Source organism: Jaculus jaculus, chromosome 9 (assembly GCF_020740685.1).
Source record: "Jaculus jaculus isolate mJacJac1 chromosome 9, mJacJac1.mat.Y.cur, whole genome shotgun sequence".
NCBI classification, from domain to species: domain Eukaryota; kingdom Metazoa; phylum Chordata; class Mammalia; order Rodentia; family Dipodidae; genus Jaculus; species Jaculus jaculus.
In genome coordinates this window covers 48884643-48904706 of record NC_059110.1, presented here as the reverse complement: position 1 = coordinate 48904706, position 20064 = coordinate 48884643, and the positions used below count along the sequence as shown (strand labels likewise).

Sequence of the window (20064 nt, the reverse complement as noted above, 5' to 3'; positions counted from 1 at the left end):
AAGTGTGTGTGTGTGTGTGTGTGTGTGTGTGTGTGTGTGAGAGAGAGAGAGAGAGAGAGAGAGAGAGAGAGAGAGAGAGGGAGAGAGAGAGACAAGTCAGGGGGCTCTATGAGGTTTTACAGACACTACCAAACACCAAGTAGATAAGAGGCTTATAAGGATTTTTGTAAAATAATCTCAGATTAAATATAATACCAATAATGCAGCCATAAGTAAATGAGTTTAAAAAGTCAAGCCCAAGATGCTTCCTTTTCTTAGAATAAGTTCCTTGCCAACATCATTATAAGGTAAAACAACAATTAGTGCCACTTAGACCAGGGGAGAGATAGTCCTCTCTAGTCATAACTATCAAGCACTATAAGGGTATCATCCACAATTCTAAATAATGAATTACTCTTTCAAAGTACAGCAGGTCACAGGGTATTATATATGTGTTAAGAATGCACAAATACAAAAAAAATTTAAATTAAAACTATGCTATACACACATAGAGGGATTTTTTTTTTTTCTAACAGGAGTACCTGACTACAGGATTTCAGGTGATGTTGCATGTACCTCGCACAGTGTCAAGCATAAGCCCTGGAGACAGCCACCTTGCCAGAAGCATAACCCCAATACATTGCCAGCTGCATGGTCTGGAATAAGCTGCTAGGGCTTCAATTTAATACTCATCCTATAGAGTTGCTGTGGGACTCCAACAAAAGTATTTGGCACATGTAGGCTATGATAAATATTAACTTATTCTCATTTATCCTTAATTTCCCAAAAACTAATATATTAATATATATAAAGAAACCAAGATTATAGAATGATGTTATTTTTACTAAATTTGCATCATTTGTTTCTACTAGCATATTCACAATACAATAATCTATCCCAATACAGAGAATGTATCCATGTAAGGATTAAAGAACTCAATTAGCACCTTTTATCTAACTTACCACATTAAAATCCAAATTTTTTTCAATCCATGATTTTGCTTCTTGAAATTCATTTTTCATTCCCATAATGAAAAGCGTATCCAGGGCATCTACTATAGTTGCTCCTTTGATGTTACCTGAAAATACCAAAAATAGTTCTTCAATAAAACAGACATAAAGATTGACCATACCTTGGAAAAAGAGGGTAATTCTCAATTTATTAATAAATATTCATACTGAATAGAATCTAAAATTCTATCAGAAAAAGAAAATTTTTTAAATGCATTAGACCAAACAACAGAGAATAAGAGTTCCTCTGCCCTGACATCCTCACCTCATTGTGGCTATTTGGTTTGATGTAAACTTTTCCTACAGGGGTAAGGTGATATCTCAAAGTATTAAATTTGTATTTCTCTTGCTAAGGATGTTGAATATTGCTGTTTCATGTAGTGGCCATTGGCAGTTCTTTTCCGAGGGCTCTTTGTTCAGTTCTTCAGCCCAATATTTGACTGAATTATTTGTTTTAGTATTGTTTCATTTTCTTTGAGTTCTTTGTATATCTAGATATTAATCCTCTGTCAAATGTATTGCTGGCAAAGACTTTCTCCCATTGTGTAGGTTCTTTCTTCACTTGTTTAATTCTTTCCTTTGCGATATAGAAGCTTGCTTGTTTTTAATTTCATCAGGTCTCACTTATTGATTACTGACCTTATCTTTTGAGTGACCATGGTCTTACTCAGAAAGCTCTTCTTCATTCCCATATCTTGAAGAGTTGCTCCTACTTTTTCCTCAATTTCAGAGTTTAAGGTCTCAAGGTAAGATCCATCTGGAGTTAGTTGACTTCTGTGCATTGTGAGAGATACGGATCTGTTTTTTTTTTTTTTTTTTTTTTTTTTTTTACATGTGGATATCCAGCCTCCCAGCACTATTTGTTAAAGGGGCTCTTTTCTCCAGGGAGCAAAAACTAGGTAGTAGTAGCTACACAGGTCCAGGTCAGAAGCTTCTCTTCTGTTTTATTGATTTCAGTGTCTGTTTTTATGCCAGTATCATGCTGTTTTTGTTACTATGGTAATGTAATATGGCTTAAAATCAGGTGAAATCAGGTATGGTAATCCTTCTACAGTGTTCTTAGACTATCCAAGATCATTTGTACCTCTTAATTTAATTTTTTTTTCTGTTTCTGTGGAATTTTGATGGGGTTTGCACTGAAACTACATACTGCATTTGGTAAGATAGTCATTTTCACTATATTGATTCTCCAATCAATGAGCATGGTAAATATATCTTCTAATGTCTTCTTCAATTACTCTCCAGAGTTTTAACATTTTCATGACAGAGGTCATTCTCTTCCTTGGTTAGGATACCTAGGTTTTTTGGTTTTGAGGCTATTGTGAGTAGGAATGTTTTCCTCATTTCTTCCTCAGTTTGTTTGTTATTGATACATAGGAAGGCTACAGATTTTTGTGAGGTAATTTTGTAAACTGCCACTTTGCAGCAAGTGTTATCAGTTCTAAGAGTACTCTGGTAGAGGCTTTATGATCTCATGAATAAAATTTTATCATCTGCAAATAAGGATACTTTGACTTCTTCTTTTCCTACTTATATCCCTCTTATTCACTTCTTTTGTCTTATTGCTCTAGCTAAGGCTTCCAGCACTATATTAAATAAATGGACACCTGGTTCCTTTTTGTGGAAATGCCTCTAGGTTTTCCCCTTTTAGTATAATGTGGGCTACTGGTTTGGCATATAGCTCTTTTTAAAATGTTATTTATATTTATTTGAGAGAAAGAAGCAGATAGGGAATGGGGGTGCCAGGGCTTCTAGCCACCAAGTAAACTCTAGACACATGTGTCACCTACTGCATCAGGCTTTAAGTGGGTACTGCAAAATCAAACCTGGGTCCTTAGGCTTTGTAGGCAAGTGCCTTAACCACTGAGCCATCTCTCTAGCCCCTCATTAATACTGAGGTATGTTCCTTCTATGTTCAGTTTTCTAAGGACTTTTAACATGAAGGGATGTTACATTTTGTTAAAAGCCTTTTCTGCATCAATCAAGATCATGTGATTTCTATCTGTGAATGTACTTGGGAGGTATATTACATTTACTGCTTTGGGTATTGTTGTAGACAGCTTTAAGCTGCTGGGATGAACATCCAAACCAAGATACAATTTGAGAAAGAACATATTTTATTTCAAGCTTACAGATCCAGGAGGAAGTACCTTCTATGGCAGAAGAACCTGGCTCCCATTTATAAAATTCAAGCAGAGAGAGAAAGTGCAGCAAGCCAATCACCAGCCCTAACACCACACCAAAAAACAGCAGGTGGGAGGGACCCACACAGACCTCAAACCTCTGTGCATACTTCTGGGCTAGAACTCAGCTCTACTCCCAGTGACACCTCCTTCAGCCCTGCAGCTGGAGACCCAAGTTACAAGCTTTAATAAAACACCTGATCTATGGTGACATCCATTCAAACTACCACAGGTATGCTGAGTCACTCTGCCTCTCTGGAATCAACCCAATTTGATACTGATGGATGATCTTTGTGATACATTCTTCCACTCTGTTTCCAAGTATTTTGTTGAGAATTTCTACATCTATGTTCATCACAAAACTGTTCTATAATTTTTTACATGTCTTTGCATGTAAGATATTCTACTCTTTCCCTTCCTATTTTATGAAATAATTTAAGAAGTCTTGACATTAGATCTTCTTTGAATACCTAGTAGAATTCAGCAAAGAATCCATCTGTACCTGGGCTTGTTTTAGTCAGGAGACCTTTTATTACTGCTTCAATCTCACTGCTTGTTACAGATCTATTGAAGTCATTATTTCTTCTCAGTTTAATTTGGAGAGGTCATGTACATCCATAAATTGGTCCATTTCTTTCAGATTTTCCAAGTTAGTGCATTTAAGATAATGTTCTAACAATTTTTCCGAGTTTTATTAATACCTGTTGTAATGTCCCCCCTTTCATCTCTAATTTTATTAATTTGGGTCTTTTCTCACTTTCTTTTAGTTAGTTTGGCTAGGGGTTTGTCAATCTCATTTATCTTTCATTAATTGATTCTTTGTATCTTGTCTTCATTTTCATTACACTAACTTCTGCCCTGACTTTAATTATTTCTTTCTGCTTATTGTTCTTATTTCTCCAAAGCTCTAAGAGGAATGATTTATTTATTCATCTGAGATCTCTCAGACTTTTTAACATAGATCCTTAGAACTATAACCATCCTCCTTAGAGCTACTTTCATTTTATCCCGTAAGTTTTTGATGTTGTATTTTCACTTTCACTCATTTCTAGTATTTTCTTGATTTCCTTTTGATTTCTTCAATGATCAATTCAGTATTCAACAGTGCATGGTTTAATCTCCATGAGTTTATATATATGTTTCATTTTTTTCTCTTGTGGTTGATATATAATTTTATTGCACTGTATTCAGATATAATACAAGGAATTACTTCAGATTTCCTACATCTACTAAGACTTCCTTTGTATTCTAATATATGATCTACTTAGAGAAAGCTTCATACACTGCTGAGAGGAATGTGTATTCTGTAGTGTTTGATATTTCTATAGATGTCTGTTAAAGTCAAATTTAGCTATGATGCCTTTCAATTCAGATGTTATATTGCCTACTTTGTTGCCTGGATGACCTATCAATTAGTGAGAGTGGGGCATTGTGGTCACCCCTATAATTTTACTAGTGTTAATCTGTATCTTTACCTCTTATGATATTTTTTGTTTTATAAAACTGGTCACACCTGTGGTGGTGTGTATATATTTAGAATTATAATACCCTCTTGATGGGCCATATCCTTAATTGACATGTAGGGGCCTTTCTGATTTTGGTTTAAAATTGATTTTTGTTAAATAGTAGAACAGCAACACCTGCTTCCTAGTTCCATTTTGCTTAGAAAATAGTTTTCCACCCTTTCACCAAGGTAAGTTTCTTGATAGCAAGATCCTGCCTTTTAATCCAATCAGTCTAAGTCTTTTGAATGGGAAATGAGATCATTAATATTCAGAGTTGAAACATTTATGATTTCCTGTCATTGTGCTGGTTTTGTAGCACTTGAGGTTTTCCTTTCTTGCCTGCTTAACTATTTTTCAACCATGGTGTATTCTTCCCTGTAGCTCAATGGCTGTGTGTCTTCCTCTTCAGTCTGGAGAACTCCTTTGAGTATTTTCAACATAGCTATAGGATGTAGTGGTCATAAGTTCTTTCAGATCCAGAAAAATCTATCCATCATAATAGAAAGGAAAACTTTCCATGATAAAAAATAGATCATTTCTGCTCTGACCACTTGGGAACTTACTGCTGAGGGTGAGTTTTTCCCTTCTATGGGCCTTGGCTGGCTTGGCCCATGCCCAGGCCCAGGCCAGGCAGAAGCCCCTTGCCCTTACTGTCCACATGGGCTCCTTTACTCCCTCCAGCTCCCCACATGACAGGAGCTCCTTAAACTTAAGCTAAGGATGTAGCCAGCTTTTCTCTGCCTGGGAATAGAGAGGGCAAGGTTCATCCTAACTGGAAAAAAACTATCATGATAAAGAGCATTCGTCCTCCTACAGGGCTCACCAGAGGCTGATGACTACAAAACCTAGACACATATGGAATGACAGTCCTTTTACCAAGCAGGCAGTTTCAAAAACCTCAGAATAGCTGATCATAAACAAGAACCATTTCTGAGAAGGCTTGACAACATGAGTTTTATAGAGAAGAACCCTGGTTGAGATGTGGCTAAAGAAACTACTTAAAAAGTTTTCATCATCTCAAAAATAAGAGCCTTATATTTTTTGAAACAAATCCCAGGCACTGATTTTACTATAACAAGAGAATCCTACATATCACATTCTAATTTCAAGAGAGAGTGGGATAAATACAATTAGATTAGTAATAGTTCACTTCCTTACACTAATACCTGAAGCCTACTTTATTTTTTCAAAAGAATAAGTCCTTACAGAAATTTTACTGATAAACCAATGAAAAATATTTTAAAAAGGAAAAAAAAACACAGTATGTTTTAAAAGTCTTATTATAAATTTTAAAACCATCAATCTATTAGCAGAGAACCAAATAATCTATTTGATAAAGATTTTGGAAAATTAATACATAACTTAATTATTGTGTATACATGTGTGCATGTGTGTGGGTGCATGCATGACTGCATGTTCATATACTGTAGTACATGTGTGTGGGGGGAGGGGTTGTATGTGCATGTTTGATGTGCATGTGGAGACCAGAGGACAAGATCAGGTGTTATCTAGCCTAAGGATTATTGTCCAACACATTTTGATACAAGGTCTCACACTGTCCTAGAGTTCACCAATTACATCAGACTGGCTACCCCACAAGTTCCAGGGATCATTCTGTCTCTGTAGCCTTAGGATTATAGGCATGCAAGGTTTACATGGGTAATAGGGGTTGAATTCAGGTCCTCATGCTTGTAAGACAAGTACTTAACCCACTGAGCTATTTCCCTAGGACCCATAAATGAGTTCTTAACGGTCCAAACAGCTTTCGTATAGAGAAAAATAAAAATGGTTAGTGTTGTGTGTGTATGCATGTATGTGTGTACATAAGCACGTCCCATGTACAGGCAGAGGCCAGAGAATGTTTACTGCCCCCTCCATTGTTCATCTGCATGTTTTCTCAAGATTCTGAAGCCTGCTGGTTTTGTAAGTCCCAGTGTTTGATTCTGGGGCCTCCACTCCCCACAGGTGGTGGGAAATCAAGTTCAGAAGATCTCAAGACCCCTTAGATCCCCATACTTATATGGGAAGTGCTGTTAACCACTGAGTCATCTCTCCAGCCTCTGGAATTAGACTTTTTTTTTTTAATTTTTTATTTATTTATTTGAGAGCGGCAGACACAGAGAGAAAGACAGATAGAGAATGGGCACGCCAGGGCTTCCAGCCTCTGCAAACGAACTCCAGACGTGTGTGCCCCCTTGTGCATCTGGCTAACGTGGGACCTGGGGAACCGAGCCTCGAACCGGGGTCCTTAGGCTTCACAGGCAAGCGCTTAACCGCTAAGCCATCTCTCCAGCCCCGGAATTAGACTTTTTAATGTTATGATTATCTACTGAAACACCCTGTGCTCTACAAACTCACTATTTACACACATGTATGCTAAACCAGACTATTAAATCTGCAAAGACTTGGATTATTTTTCCTTAACACCAGTGCCAGAAATGCCAGAACTAAATTCCTACAAGGACAAAAATATGGAAAACTGTATCATGAGTAGGAACAAGGATGCTCATGTTCATCACACCAGAGCAACCTTGAAGCAGGGCTTCTTCCTCTAAGTAAGGTCTTCTCTGATTATATTTATTACCAATCAAATGTGTCTAATGATGAGGTTCAATGATATTTGGCATGGTAGTTTCTGGCCAGCTGAAACTGTTGCCCATTATATGTACTGATGCCATTTAACATGTTTAGTTAAAATATGGAAAGTTATGTTTTTGGCTGGGGAATTCAGCTGTCATGAATTCCTTCACTTCCTTCATCCCATCACTGGTAGTTAATTTTTTCTTTTTCTTTTTTTCTTTTTTTTTTTTTTTTTTTTTTTTGGTTTTTTGAGGTAGGGTCTCATTGTAGCCCAGGTTGACCTGGAATTCACTATGGAGTTTCAGGGTGGCCTAGAACTCATGGCAATCCTACCTCTGCCTCCCAAGTGCTGGGATTAAAGGCATGCACCACCACGCCCGGCTGGTAGTTAAATTTTTAAGGGTGGAAAGAAATCAAGCTAGTATGCAGGCTTGAAGAAGGTCTTTGCCCAAAGGAATCCATCAAACATTTCGGTTTGGTTTCCTGCTTCCACAATAGGAACATTATTAGTACCCATAATACCAATTATAGCCGGTTGCTGTGAGGACCAAATGCAATGCAGCAAAAAGCATTCAAATAGGTGTCCCAGTGTACCCACACTGATGCTTCAAGATGAGAAGTGGTAAAGATCATGATGGCTCTTGGCTTGTACGGCTTATCTATAAGGACAAAGCTTTTAGGAGGCAAGAAGCAGTTAATGCAAGTGACCTACACCCAGGGAAATCAAAATCCTTATGCTGAGCCTCACACTCATGAAATCAGCCCTAGATATGAGATACTGATCACTCTAACACCCAGCCACTGTGCTATACAAGGACATGCTATGTTCAGTCCTTGAATTTCAGCATGTGTTCAAATTTCCTGGTGTATGGAAGACCTGGAAAATCACTGAATCTATGACTTTCACTAGCACCACTGGATCAGACAACTGGAAAGAAGAACCTGTCAATGAAAACCCAGGTGTGGCAGCTCACACTTATAACCCTAGCACTGGGAAGGCTGAGGCAGGAAGGCTACAGTGAGCTCAAGGACAGCCTAGGTATTAATTACCCCTTGTCTCAAAATACCAAAACACAAAACAAAATATCAAAGCACATTCTACTCACCAAATAAGCTGCTTGAATGTCCTTCTTTTGATAAAGGTTTCAGTTCATTTAATCCCCAGGCATAGCGTTTATAATTATTCCAAGCATGTTTCATCATCTGAGCAAAGAAATAAAAGCAAGATTATAATTTGAACAGGGATACTTTTTTAAAACAAAACAGATAATTTAGATTTGAAGGTAAGAACATTAAAGTTTGTTGCTTAAAAGAAAATAATTAATGAAAAGAAAGGGTGATGGCAATATAAGTTAGGATGGATATGAACATCATACAGACATTACTCCTTTATGTTTACAAATGGAATTTTTGGGAGACCATTAAATCCTATTTAACATAAATATCATCAAAAGTCAGTTCCCAACAACAGAAATTTATCCTAAAATGAGGAAACATCCCTATATTTATCTATTTAATCCTCACAAAAGATATGATCTGCAAATTTAGAAATATACTTTTTACCTGTGATTCTTTTTACTCTCTTTATCTCATGAGGCACACACAAATATTCAAGGTCATCACTTTAAACTCTTTAGTGATTTAAGACTCAGAAGTATGAAAAAATAAAATTACAGGAAAGTAAAAATTAAACTCTATAGTTATGCCTGCAGTTTGAAAAAACTTTATCTGCTATAGCATAACTATCCTTTAAAGGGGTATAGATGGATGTATAAATATGTACCTTGAGATTGATCCTTTTTATTCCAGAGTGAGAGAGTATAGTTCAACAATATCTTTCATATATGGTTTATTTCATAAAAATAATAAATTTTCAGTCATTCAAAAACTATGTCATAATTATCATTACTTTCAAGGGTTAGGAACGTCTCCACTGTCTAGAACTTATTCATAGAAGTATCTTTTAATAGCAGTAATTAAAGTATGGGCATGACCTGAAAATGTTCTCATTTGGTTCCATATTTAAAACATTGTTAAAAGCATCACATGAGGCTGGAGAGATGGCTTAGTGGTTAAGTCACATGCCTATGAAGCCTAAGGACCCAGGTTCGATTCTCCAGGTCCCATGTAAGCCAGATGTACATGGTGGCACATGCATCTGGAATTCGTTTGCAGTGGCTAGAGCACTGGTGTGCCCATTCTCACACTCTCTTTCTCTTTCTCTCTAATAAGTAAATGAAAATGAAATCTTAAAAAAAGCATCGCATGAGATTACAGGTACTATTCAAGGGTCATTAGTCACTAAATATCTTCAGTAAGAACAACTCAACTCATAACAGTCTATTCATGTCCTTGAACATAATAATGAGCATCTTTATTTAAACATGTTGTAAATTATCTTCCTTTCTCACCACTAGTACTACTCATAGCTACCAAGAATCTGTACTACCTATCTGCTGGTATTCAGGCTAAATGCTAGCCTTCAGAATGGTGCTCAAATTTTTCCATAACCCTGTGAAATACCACGTCATCATATGGTAGATGAAAAACTTAACAAAATTTCACTCAAAGTCACAACATTATAGCCAAGGAACCAGGGTTCATTACTATACTGGCTTGGCTTCAAAGCCCAAAGCCCAAAGCAGTAGCCAATATATTGTATCACCACTTTTTACTGACTCTACAACATAATTTCCCTCTTATGCATCTGACTGTCAATCTTCTAACAATCCAAATTGTCTATAGGGTACTGTTTTCTATATTTTCTTTTCTTCAATTAGTTTATTTGATAAAAGTATAATAGATTTGTCAGAGAATATATTTATAGTCCATAAAATATCACCAATCAGTCATATACTCATGAATGAGTCACTATTTTTGTGTAGCTTTTTCCTCAGATGAAAAATGGGAATTATAATTCGTCATAGGCTACATGCAAGGAGTATGGCCTGTGTCTTTGCATGCAACATTCCACATGGTAGTATGCAGTTACATATCGATTGAATTTCAAGAGTTGTTGAAACTGACTGGGTTCATATCACCAAAAACAGGAAATGGGTGAGCTAAAGAAAGGCTGGACATATGAAATCCACAAATGCCTTGAGTTTATACCTGAATTTTATATTTTTTTGTTCTTATCATCAAATGTATTATATTTGGTTAAACTATTCCTGTGAATTTCCAATGATACTTCAAAAAACTTAAAACCTTTTTGAATATACTTGACATAAAAACAGAAAACTATTAATTATTTTAACTCTAAATCTGAATGGAAACAAATCCTATAGAATATTACTGGCTTAGGTATAGCATACAACTTTCCCATGAAGGATTGCATTGCCTTGTCACCAATTATCCAAACTAGGCATGGTGGCATATATCTCCAATTCTAGCATTTAAGAGTTAGAAGCAGAAAGATCAAGAGATAAGAACACATTGAACTACACAGCAAGTGTGAGTCCCTGCGTCAAATATATTATTATTTATATTATGTCTAGTAGCACAGAGCCTCTTCAAGTTACCTCCACAGTATATATTAACTTTTCTTGTTCCCCCAAGGGAAGATCTAACACACATTGCTTAGTTTCCTACAATGACATGATTCCCCCAAATGGGCTCCTTATCCCTTGACAGTTCTATGATTTAAAGTTGAAAAGGAAGATCATAATATGGACAAATCACCCTGAATGGAATATCACAAATGGTTCCTGAATTTTCTGTAAGGTAAACAGGTAATAGGCAAATTGCTGACTGGCTCCATGGGTTGTCTTCTTTTGTTTGCAGAGCTGTGAGATATTGTGTGGGGTAGAAAAGGGCAGGGATGCATGCACAAAATAATTATACTACTGAATTCACAAGTCACTTATAAAACCAGTTTAACTTAAATTTATGACTTGTATGGATATTTGAAAATATTAAAATGCTATTCACTTATAATATTATAGTATAAAGCTATATCCAGCTGAGGGATGAAGACTTTCAGTCTCTCCAGACTCAGTGTTACTGTGAGCCAACAGAACACAAAGGTCACTTCTAAAACTCAACTGTTAATAGTCTATGAACACAATTGATTTTGATTCTCACAGGCCCTGTATTTTGTTTTTAGCCTTTCATCAACTTAATTAGAGTTCTACAGCTTGACATTCCAAGAAGGAGGATTAAAACAGCCTAAACCAGAGGTTGATCAGAACTTGAAATACAGCCCCCAAACCCTCACAAAGACAATCTGAAAAAAAACCTGATTTTTTTTCCTGAATATTTAAAGTTGTACTGGTGAAAAGAAAGGAAACACAGGGTTAGATGGAACGAAAACAAAAGAAAAACATAGAATTTCATAACAGTAATCTATTGTTCTTACCCAGAAAGGATGGGACTGAGGCATAAGTTATTAAAAAATTAGCATTTTCGTCTCCTTAACTGTATACTCCTAGAAAATATTCTTTGATTTGTACTTTCATTTCAGTTGACACTAGGGCTGAGTAATTAGTCAGTGTCATTTATTGGGGAAAAGCTACTCTGAATAGTAAGATGCTAAAAGAATAGAGGGAAACAGATAAGACTATCTTGCATAGAATCCAACAGAAATATATATATAGAAGCTTAGCATTCCCCTTTTACAGACTCATCCAAAGTTTGTTTAAGTACAGGAGAACAATGAGAACACTAGAAAATGTCATGCACAACTCTATTGTTCTTAACAATTTGTTTTAAATGTTATGTTTTCAATGGACAGTGAAAACAAAATAAGACTTTTATTTCCTTCAGCTATGTTTTGTTTTGTTCTTCGAGGTAGGGTTTCACTGTAGTCCAGGCTAACCTGGAATTTACCATGTAATCTCAGGGTGGCCTCGAACTTAAGGCAAACCTCTTCCCTCTGCCTCTCGAGGGCTAGGATTAAAGGTGTGTGCTATCACGCTGCTCTGCTCACCTCCAGCTATGTTTTGATTTCATAACCTAATTTTTTGTTGCTAATATCTACCCTTTAGCAAATATTTCTTTATCATATGACCTTAAAATTTTTCATGACAGACACATTTAAAAATCTCCTTGACAATCTCAAGTATCAGCCATACCAGCAAAAGGACCTAAGTCCCCAGATTTGCAGAATTCGCATAAAAATCTAGGCGCAGTGGTGTACAACTAAATCCCTGCACTAGGGAAGTAGAAACAGAATGATCCCTAAGGTTTGGTGCCAAGTTACTCTGGTAGAGTAAGTAAATACCAGGTTTAGTGTGAGACCCTATCTCAAAAACTGAGTACTGAATGATTAAAGGAGACGTCAAATGAGTTCTGGCCTCCACATTCACCTACATACATAAACAAGTACACATATATACACAAAGAACAAAAATCATGTTAAAAAGAAAGAATATCTCACCAGTTTTGACAAGTGGGTCTTATAAAGACTCAGCTGTCACTGCTCCCTCAAGCAGGCCTCTAAATTCAAGTTCAACTTATAGCCTACCACTAGGAAGTACAATGTGATCCTGGCCCAGTTAATGATACTGGGCTTGGGGCTTGAACCACAGAATTCTTCCATGTGGCTCTCCCTGTGTGCCACTCTTACCATTAAAGGACAGAGCTGCATTCACCCAAACATCTCCTCTATACAAGGTAGTTAAACTCAAAGACATCCTCAGATAATCTGGAAGCCAGAGAGTGACAGAGAAGCAGAAGTACCAATGCAAACATAAAGAGAAAAGGCAATAAAAGCAAAGGTGCTAAGGAGGATCCTGGGAACTTTCCTGCTACCTTGTCTAGCCAAATGAGCAAGCTTTGTTTCAGTAGGAGACACTGTCTCAAAAAATCAGGTGAAGAGCAACTGAGGAAGATACCTAACATCAACCTCTAGCTTCTACGTGCACAATACAGACATATACACACATGCATACACATGTAAAAAAAAACACACACACACATATAAGGGGTCATAAGGAGCTTTCAGCCACAAGGGGAACAGAAGGTATGGAGAAGAAAAGAAGAGGCCAAGAGTGGCAGCAAGGAGACAGTCCTTTGCATGGTGCACCTAGAGCACACAGTGTCTGCAGAGCAGCTGGGGACCTGCAGGTGGCGCTGTGGATTCCTGGATGCTGACCAGCCACCTTCCTTTCCTGTCTGAGGTATGGCTCTTGGCCTGTTGAAGCTGTTCCTTATCTCCCTGTTTGTCCTCATTGGAAATCTCACTTCTTTAGTAGTGATGACTAAGGTCACAGGCATATATGTGTCCCACACACCAGTGCTTGTGACCCTCAGTAAAGCTATTAATCTCTGATCTCACTTGTTAACAAACAAAAGTGCAGTCTCATGAGTTGCAGCAATGATTAAATAAAATTCTACACATAGTTTAATTGTCCAACATACAGTGCATGTTCAATGCATTTTAAATATAATTGTGATAAAAATTTAAGCATGTCTTTGATCATTATAATCATAAAGAATATTATAATTTTTTCCAAGAAACATGAACACAAAAGACAAATACATCCACATCAGGTAAATCTATACTGCATAAAGCTTTCTATAAATATGCACACATTGAATTGATATTCAAAAGGTAGAAGAAAAAGGATATAGTGTAAAAAAAGAAATGGTTCTTTCAATTCTGAAAGTTGTCTTACTGTTTCTCAACCTTTTAGCTAAGATCAAGTGCAGTATTGATACAGGAGTTCTGGGTTCTGTCCTACCTTTAACAAAATTGATAAAGGTGGACTCAAGAAGGATAAATTATGAACTATTAAGTTTACTGAAGGGAAATCATAAATTATGGGGTTCATTTAAGGAAGAAATTAAAAATTGTGGGGTTTAGAAAACACGTTCTCATGTGGAAATAATGCACAGTTTATGAGGTTTGAGAGAAATTGAGGTTTGGGGGAGAAAATTGGAGTAGAGCTGCAAGCATGTAGACTGCAGAGAAATGAAGGCTTTTAAAGACAGACTGAAGCTGCTGGCACATGGGAGGTAGAACCTAGGAGCCTGTGTAGGAAAACCTGGGAAAAACCCTCACATGGTAGATACAGAAACCAGAGGAAAATCATGCCTGTAATCAGAGAGAAGTTAGCCAAACTGTAAAGCAGAGACAAGCAGAAAAGCCATCCAAACCAAGAAATAATTTTATGCTCTTTTCCTCCACTCAGCCAGGTTGGGTGTGGAGCCAAACTCATGTCTATCTCTGTGGCCCAAACCAAAGACAGGCAGGCAGAGCACAGAAACTGAGCTTAGCTAAGCAGAGCAGGACAGTGTTCAAGACAGGAAAAAGACAGGAGCCTTTAGGCAAGGGGGACACCATTGGTTGGTGTATTTAGAGGGCCAGTCCATCTGGGCAGTGCTAGACTGGGCAACAGGAGGAACTGTAGCTCAATCTCCATCAGACACAAGCTCAACAAGATGGGGTGGCATCTCAGGGTTCTCTTTGAGCCTGAAACCCTAACTCAAACTGCCTTTAAAAAGTTGGCTTTCTTGCCGGGCATGGTGGTACACGCCTTTAATCCCAACACTTGGGAGGCAGAGGTAGGAGGATCGCCATGAGTTCAAGGCTACCCTGAGACTCCATAGTGAATTCCAGGTCAGCCTGGGCTGGAGTGAGACCCTACCTCAAAAAACCAAAAAAAAAAAAAAAGTTAGCTTTCTCATATCCTCCATTACCTGAAAGTGTGTCTTGTTTTCATGAAATCTTAGTTGTAACAGGTAAGCTTGTAAAGTTTTTTGTCCTCCTACCCCTCCCCCCCCACCCCACTAGGGTCTGATCTACAAAGAGGACATGCACACAAGAGGATAAGTGACAACTCATGCCTGGACAGTGTTGTATGAAAGACTCTCACAGCATAAGACTACCCAGGGACTCAGGACAAGAGCAAGGGGAACTCATGAGGGAGAAGGGCTCTTAGTAAAGGCTTTGACCTGGAGCTTGAGAGTCGGTGGGAAGTCAGAAAACATTAAAGGGCAGTATCTGCTTGAGGTCTTAACATGATAAAGGTTCTATCCTATCAACACCATCATATGTAGAGTAAGACTTCACAAAAATATGTATACCAAGCAGGTTCTAGATGCCCAAAAATAAGTGTGGCCTATATTTTAAAAACTAGATGTATAAAAATTTCAGTTTGGTCCCAGTGGTTATTAATTAATGGGAGTTAAACTACAAAGGGGGGAGAAGTAACACAGCTCTTTTGCAAGCCTGTTTGCTGTGTTGCACCAATGCAGTTTACAGGTCACAGAGCCCCTGAGAAAGTGGCCAAAGACAGTACCATGCTTGGGCCTGTGATGGAGAATCTGTCTTTTCCTTACCTTTTTTTCCCTAAAGAAGCTCCTCCCCATATCTTTTTCCTTAAACATGACTCCCTCCCTAAAGGAGTTCTTCTTCTTATTTAAAAAAAAAAAAAAAAAAAAAAAAAAAGCTCTGATCAGTCACCAGGCAGACTGTACAACTGGGACACTCTTCCTATTTCTCAGGTGCCTTACCTTCTTTCCTTGTGTTAGGCTCTGTAACATTCTGTAATAAAATCTTTTAAAAATATCACTCTCCATGATCTGTGCAGTTCATTCTCTGAACTCAAAGACAGGAACCTGGAGGCCATTGACTCAGTGGAAGTTTTATATGAGTGATAACCCAGCAGCCTAACTCCTGGCCCAACCAAGAGCCAAGAATGGCTCTGTTGCTTTCAAAGTCACCTCAAACTCCTGTATCAATGCTGAAAAAAAGATTTGTAGTGTGGTGATATTCCCTCCTTTCTAAAAAAGTCACAGAGGGTTGTATCTAGCTTAGTTGAGGTCTAGGTGGGAGAAAACTGTTTTAATTAAGAGTCAGTGCTCTAAGAAACACTCATCTTAAAAGCATGAAAGTGGGTTGGGGTCGGGGACACTTACAGTGGTTTCTGCCACTTTGCCAGGAATTATCTACCATATAAAAATCCTTTTTAAGACAGGAGTGGTGGCGCATGCCTTTAATCCCAGCACACGAGAGGCAGAGGTAGGAGGATTACTACGAGTTCGAGGCCATCCTGAGACTACATAATTAATTCCAGGTCAGCCTGGACCAGAGTGAGACCCTGCCTCGGAAAACCAAAATATAAATAAATAAATGTTTTAGAATGTTCAGATAAAACCACAACAAAAATATTTTTAAAGTCATATGTCCACCTCCTTTCTTCAACATGTGGAAGAACTAGAGGAGGGAGCAGAGATCATTATAGAAAGTAAGTTGGGAAAATTCAGTTTCTCCAAACCCTCTCTTATCCACTGGGAAGACATTTCTGGATGATCAAAGAGAGAGCAATCTAGCCACCCAGCCCTCTGCTTATCTAATGTTACCATCCTGTGGGTAAGAAGATACAAGAAACACTGGGCAACAAGAGACTAGGAGCTAAGGCAGGAAGGTTACAGGCAAATGGCAGAGCAGGTTCTGGGAGGTGAGGCTAAGGGCTAAGGGTCTAACCCATTAATTTTCTCATCCTTAAAAAAAAGTAAGCGTATGTGATCATGGGGGTACCTGCCTTGCAGCACTTGAGAGGTGAAGGCAGATAAGGCCAGACTGGAGGCACAGATAGATCCCCTCTGTAAAAAAGAAGAATCAGTTACAAAAAGCACCACTATAGTGTGGGATACAGACAAGTGAGAGGGTCATACATGAGCGCTTTCTGTACTTTCCACCCAATTTTGCTGATGAATTTAATACTGCTGTTACCAAAAATGAAACAGAGAGAGGAGAGAGAGAGAGAGAGAGAGAGAGAGAGAGAGAGAGAGAGAGAGATCATCTCCCTGACAGCTGCATGGTCAGGAGATCAAAGGTAGAAGTGACCAGGCTAGCAGAACACATTCATGTGAATACCTTTTTCCTTTGCTGTGTCCTCCCAGGCTTCTACAGCTGAGCTGAGCTAAGAAAGAATATCTGAGAAAAAAAGCACTCAGGCATTTGGTGAGCTCAGAGCAGGGCAGGGCAATTGAAGGAGAGATAAATTAATGGGAAATAAAGAAAAGAGGCCAATGTCACCTAGAGGTGACAGAATGCAGAGCCTGGTATGACTGCATCCAGAGACTGCAGGCCTAGAGTCTGCCATGGTTACATTTAAAAGCTGTCAGCCCTCTCACTTAACAGGTTCTAAGATGCCACCTACAACAGTCTTGGAAGTGATATTCATTGAGTAGGCCTGCCTCCTATCACTTTCTAGCTGTCATCACCTTGTGCAGAGAAAACCCCTTCTGGCCAAGACTCCAATTTCACCCCATATTAAAACATGTATTCACGTGCTTGGCTCTACTTCCCTTTAAAATGCTGAAATATATTGTCTCTGTCTCTTTCCCTAAAGCCACTAAGGTGTTTGATTTCCAATACTGTTTTTTTAACATTACAATGACAATTCTACTTACTGAGTACTTAGTGATGCCAGAATTGTAAATGGGAACAGAGTAGGTCTGTCAGATTTAGGAAATAATGGTATAATAATTATAATAAATAACTCCACAATAAAAAATGTACTTTCTTGTTTATTGAATTTCAGTTGAGCTGAGAATATAGTATGTCGTGTAGATTACAAGGATAGAACAGCTTCTAGTCTCTACCACCAGATTCCTGGTCTATCCCTCTATTTGGATATGGATCAAAAAGAGGCCCATAACTGAAGGGCAAGAATGGACATATCAGGGCAAGTGGTATGTGGTCCTGGCTTAAGCCACTTCAATATAGTATGGAGATTAAAGGGAAATACTGCAAGCCACGTGAGTCATTAGTTTGCGGTGTCCTGGGGGTTATAGGCCCAGGTGGTCTGTGGTCACACAGCAGCTTCCCACAGCTCAGCAAGCAAACATCTATCTGCTTCTAGCATAGGCTACCCATAGTACCGCAGTACTTCCTGGTCTGCTGTCTGTGGTCCCACTATAGATACTATTTGCTAAAGATACACAAAGTCCTTGAGAGCTGAAATGTAGAAGGCATCATGCACAAGTTTCTCAGCAGTTCTCTTTCCTGGTATAAGTTATAGTTCTCAGTTGAGATAGTGTTTAGAATTTTAAACACTGTTCTACAAATAAAACTGTAAAAGCTGTCCTTCTGTGGGTTGTAGAATTGGAAGCTACAAAGGAAGAAGTGAATGAATGTGTTATCAAACACCTACAACACTGCACTGTGACAGGACACTGACAGAATTAGCACACCTAAGCCCCACCACACTCTGTGAGGTCTTCTACCCATTTTACAGATGAGCATGAGGCTATAAATCCTTTGTTTTGATTCTTACCACTACCCTGCAAACAGCACCAATGAATTTGCAGCTTCCAAATGTTAGGGCAGCTGTGGCTTCTGAACTCTCCAGATGTTCCCCACATATAGGACAGATTTCTCTAGAGCCCAAGGGGCTGTTGTCAGGACTGGCAACAAAATAATACACACCATCTCAGCTTCTGAGCTGTATCATCTGTGTCTCCATTTCAGGTTTTGGATCCAGCACTAACCCCTAATCCTCTGGGTTTGGACCTGGGCACACAAAATGGTTCCACTCTATTCAAACCTGGCCTGCCATGGGATTTATAGAAAACTGTGAATCCCTTTTCCTCATGTCAGGCCCTGACTGCGCCATAGTACTGTCCCCTGTGTTTGAATATGTTCTGAAGTTTATCACCACCATCAAGGCCAAAACTGACTAGTTTTTCTTTCCTTTTTTTCCCCAGGACTATGCTTTCTCTTTGATGTAGCTTGGGTGCAAGTTGTTTGTTACCGAATCTAGATTGTGGCCTCTCAAATCCAGATATACGTGTGCACATTTTCTTCAGAGTTAAAGACTCTCCCCAGCCAATGCCACTACACTCTTTAAAAAGACAGCAGGAGATTCATAAAGAAGTAATTATTTAATGCTAGTGTATCAACCTTAATGGGCTCCTGCATATCAATTCCCTAGGGAAATAAGGGTGGTTAGCAATAGCAATTTCATCAGAAAGAGAATGCCCGATAAAGCCAGTGGAAAAAAAAATTAAATTCTCATAATCACTACTTACTTAGAGGACAGATTGCCCTGTTTCTAAGAAACCTCATTCTCCTAAGAAAAGCCAGTGTTTCTAGTCCTTGTGTGCTGTTAACAAATGGAAGAGAGTACAGGGAAAAAAGTAAAAAGCAAGAAAGAAATCTTATATAGAAATTCCTTTCCTAAAATGTCCTGGTGGTTCATAATTTAGTATCTCCAAAGTTGGTGATTAGCCTTGTTCATGTGTGAATTCTTTTTGGAAACAATCACCATGGCAGAGAACATTTCCTTTAATAAAAGTTTTGCATCAGTTGAAGATCTTTAACTTGTATTTTTTCCTACCCAAAACACCTGCCTTGTGGTTAATGACCTTAGTCCCTTTATACAAAGGTTGTCACTTCGGTCTAAAGGTTCACCCTACAGGATTCTGTCTGTTTACCTGGTTGATTTTTAGTTAATATTAAAACTGCTCTCATTAGATTAGCCCAGCTAAGACCTCTGTGGTCAGCCAGGAGCTTCTAATGGGCCATGATACCACCTGATCGACCCTGTCTGGTCCCCAAGCCAAGACCTGGGATGGTTGTAAAAGGCACGGGAGCCAAAAACCCACAATGAGCAATCTGCAAGTATGGGTTGGATCTGAGCAACACACACACACACACACACAAAGAAACATGTGACTTCTTTTCTTTCTTTCTTTTTTTTTTTTTTTTTTGTTTTTTTTTAGGTAAGGTCTCACTCTGGCCCAGGCTGAAAAGGAATTCACTATGTAGTCTCAGGGTGGCCTTGAACTCATGGCTATCCTCCTACCTCTACCTCCTGAGTGGGATTAAAGGCATGAACCACAATGCCCGGCTTG

General features: G+C 38.4%; 1 protein-coding gene across 3 annotated transcripts in view; it reads right to left on the bottom strand.

The window, feature by feature from the left end:
- Man1a1 (mannosidase alpha class 1A member 1) overlaps positions 1 to 20064 on the bottom strand; it is a 248649-nt gene that overhangs the window by 201333 nt on the left and 27252 nt on the right. For 2 of the 3 annotated variants that reach the window (XM_045158202.1, XM_045158201.1), the window contains exons 2-4: positions 16746 to 16806; positions 8364 to 8460; positions 942 to 1057 (exon numbers count right to left, since the gene is read on the bottom strand). In XM_045158202.1, the coding sequence (XP_045014137.1) occupies positions 942 to 1057; positions 8364 to 8460 (213 nt within the window). In that variant the 5' untranslated portion in view covers positions 16746 to 16806. The remainder of the gene's footprint in view (positions 1 to 941; positions 1058 to 8363; positions 8461 to 16745; positions 16807 to 20064) is intronic. The other variant, XM_045158200.1, reaches the window with a different exon arrangement.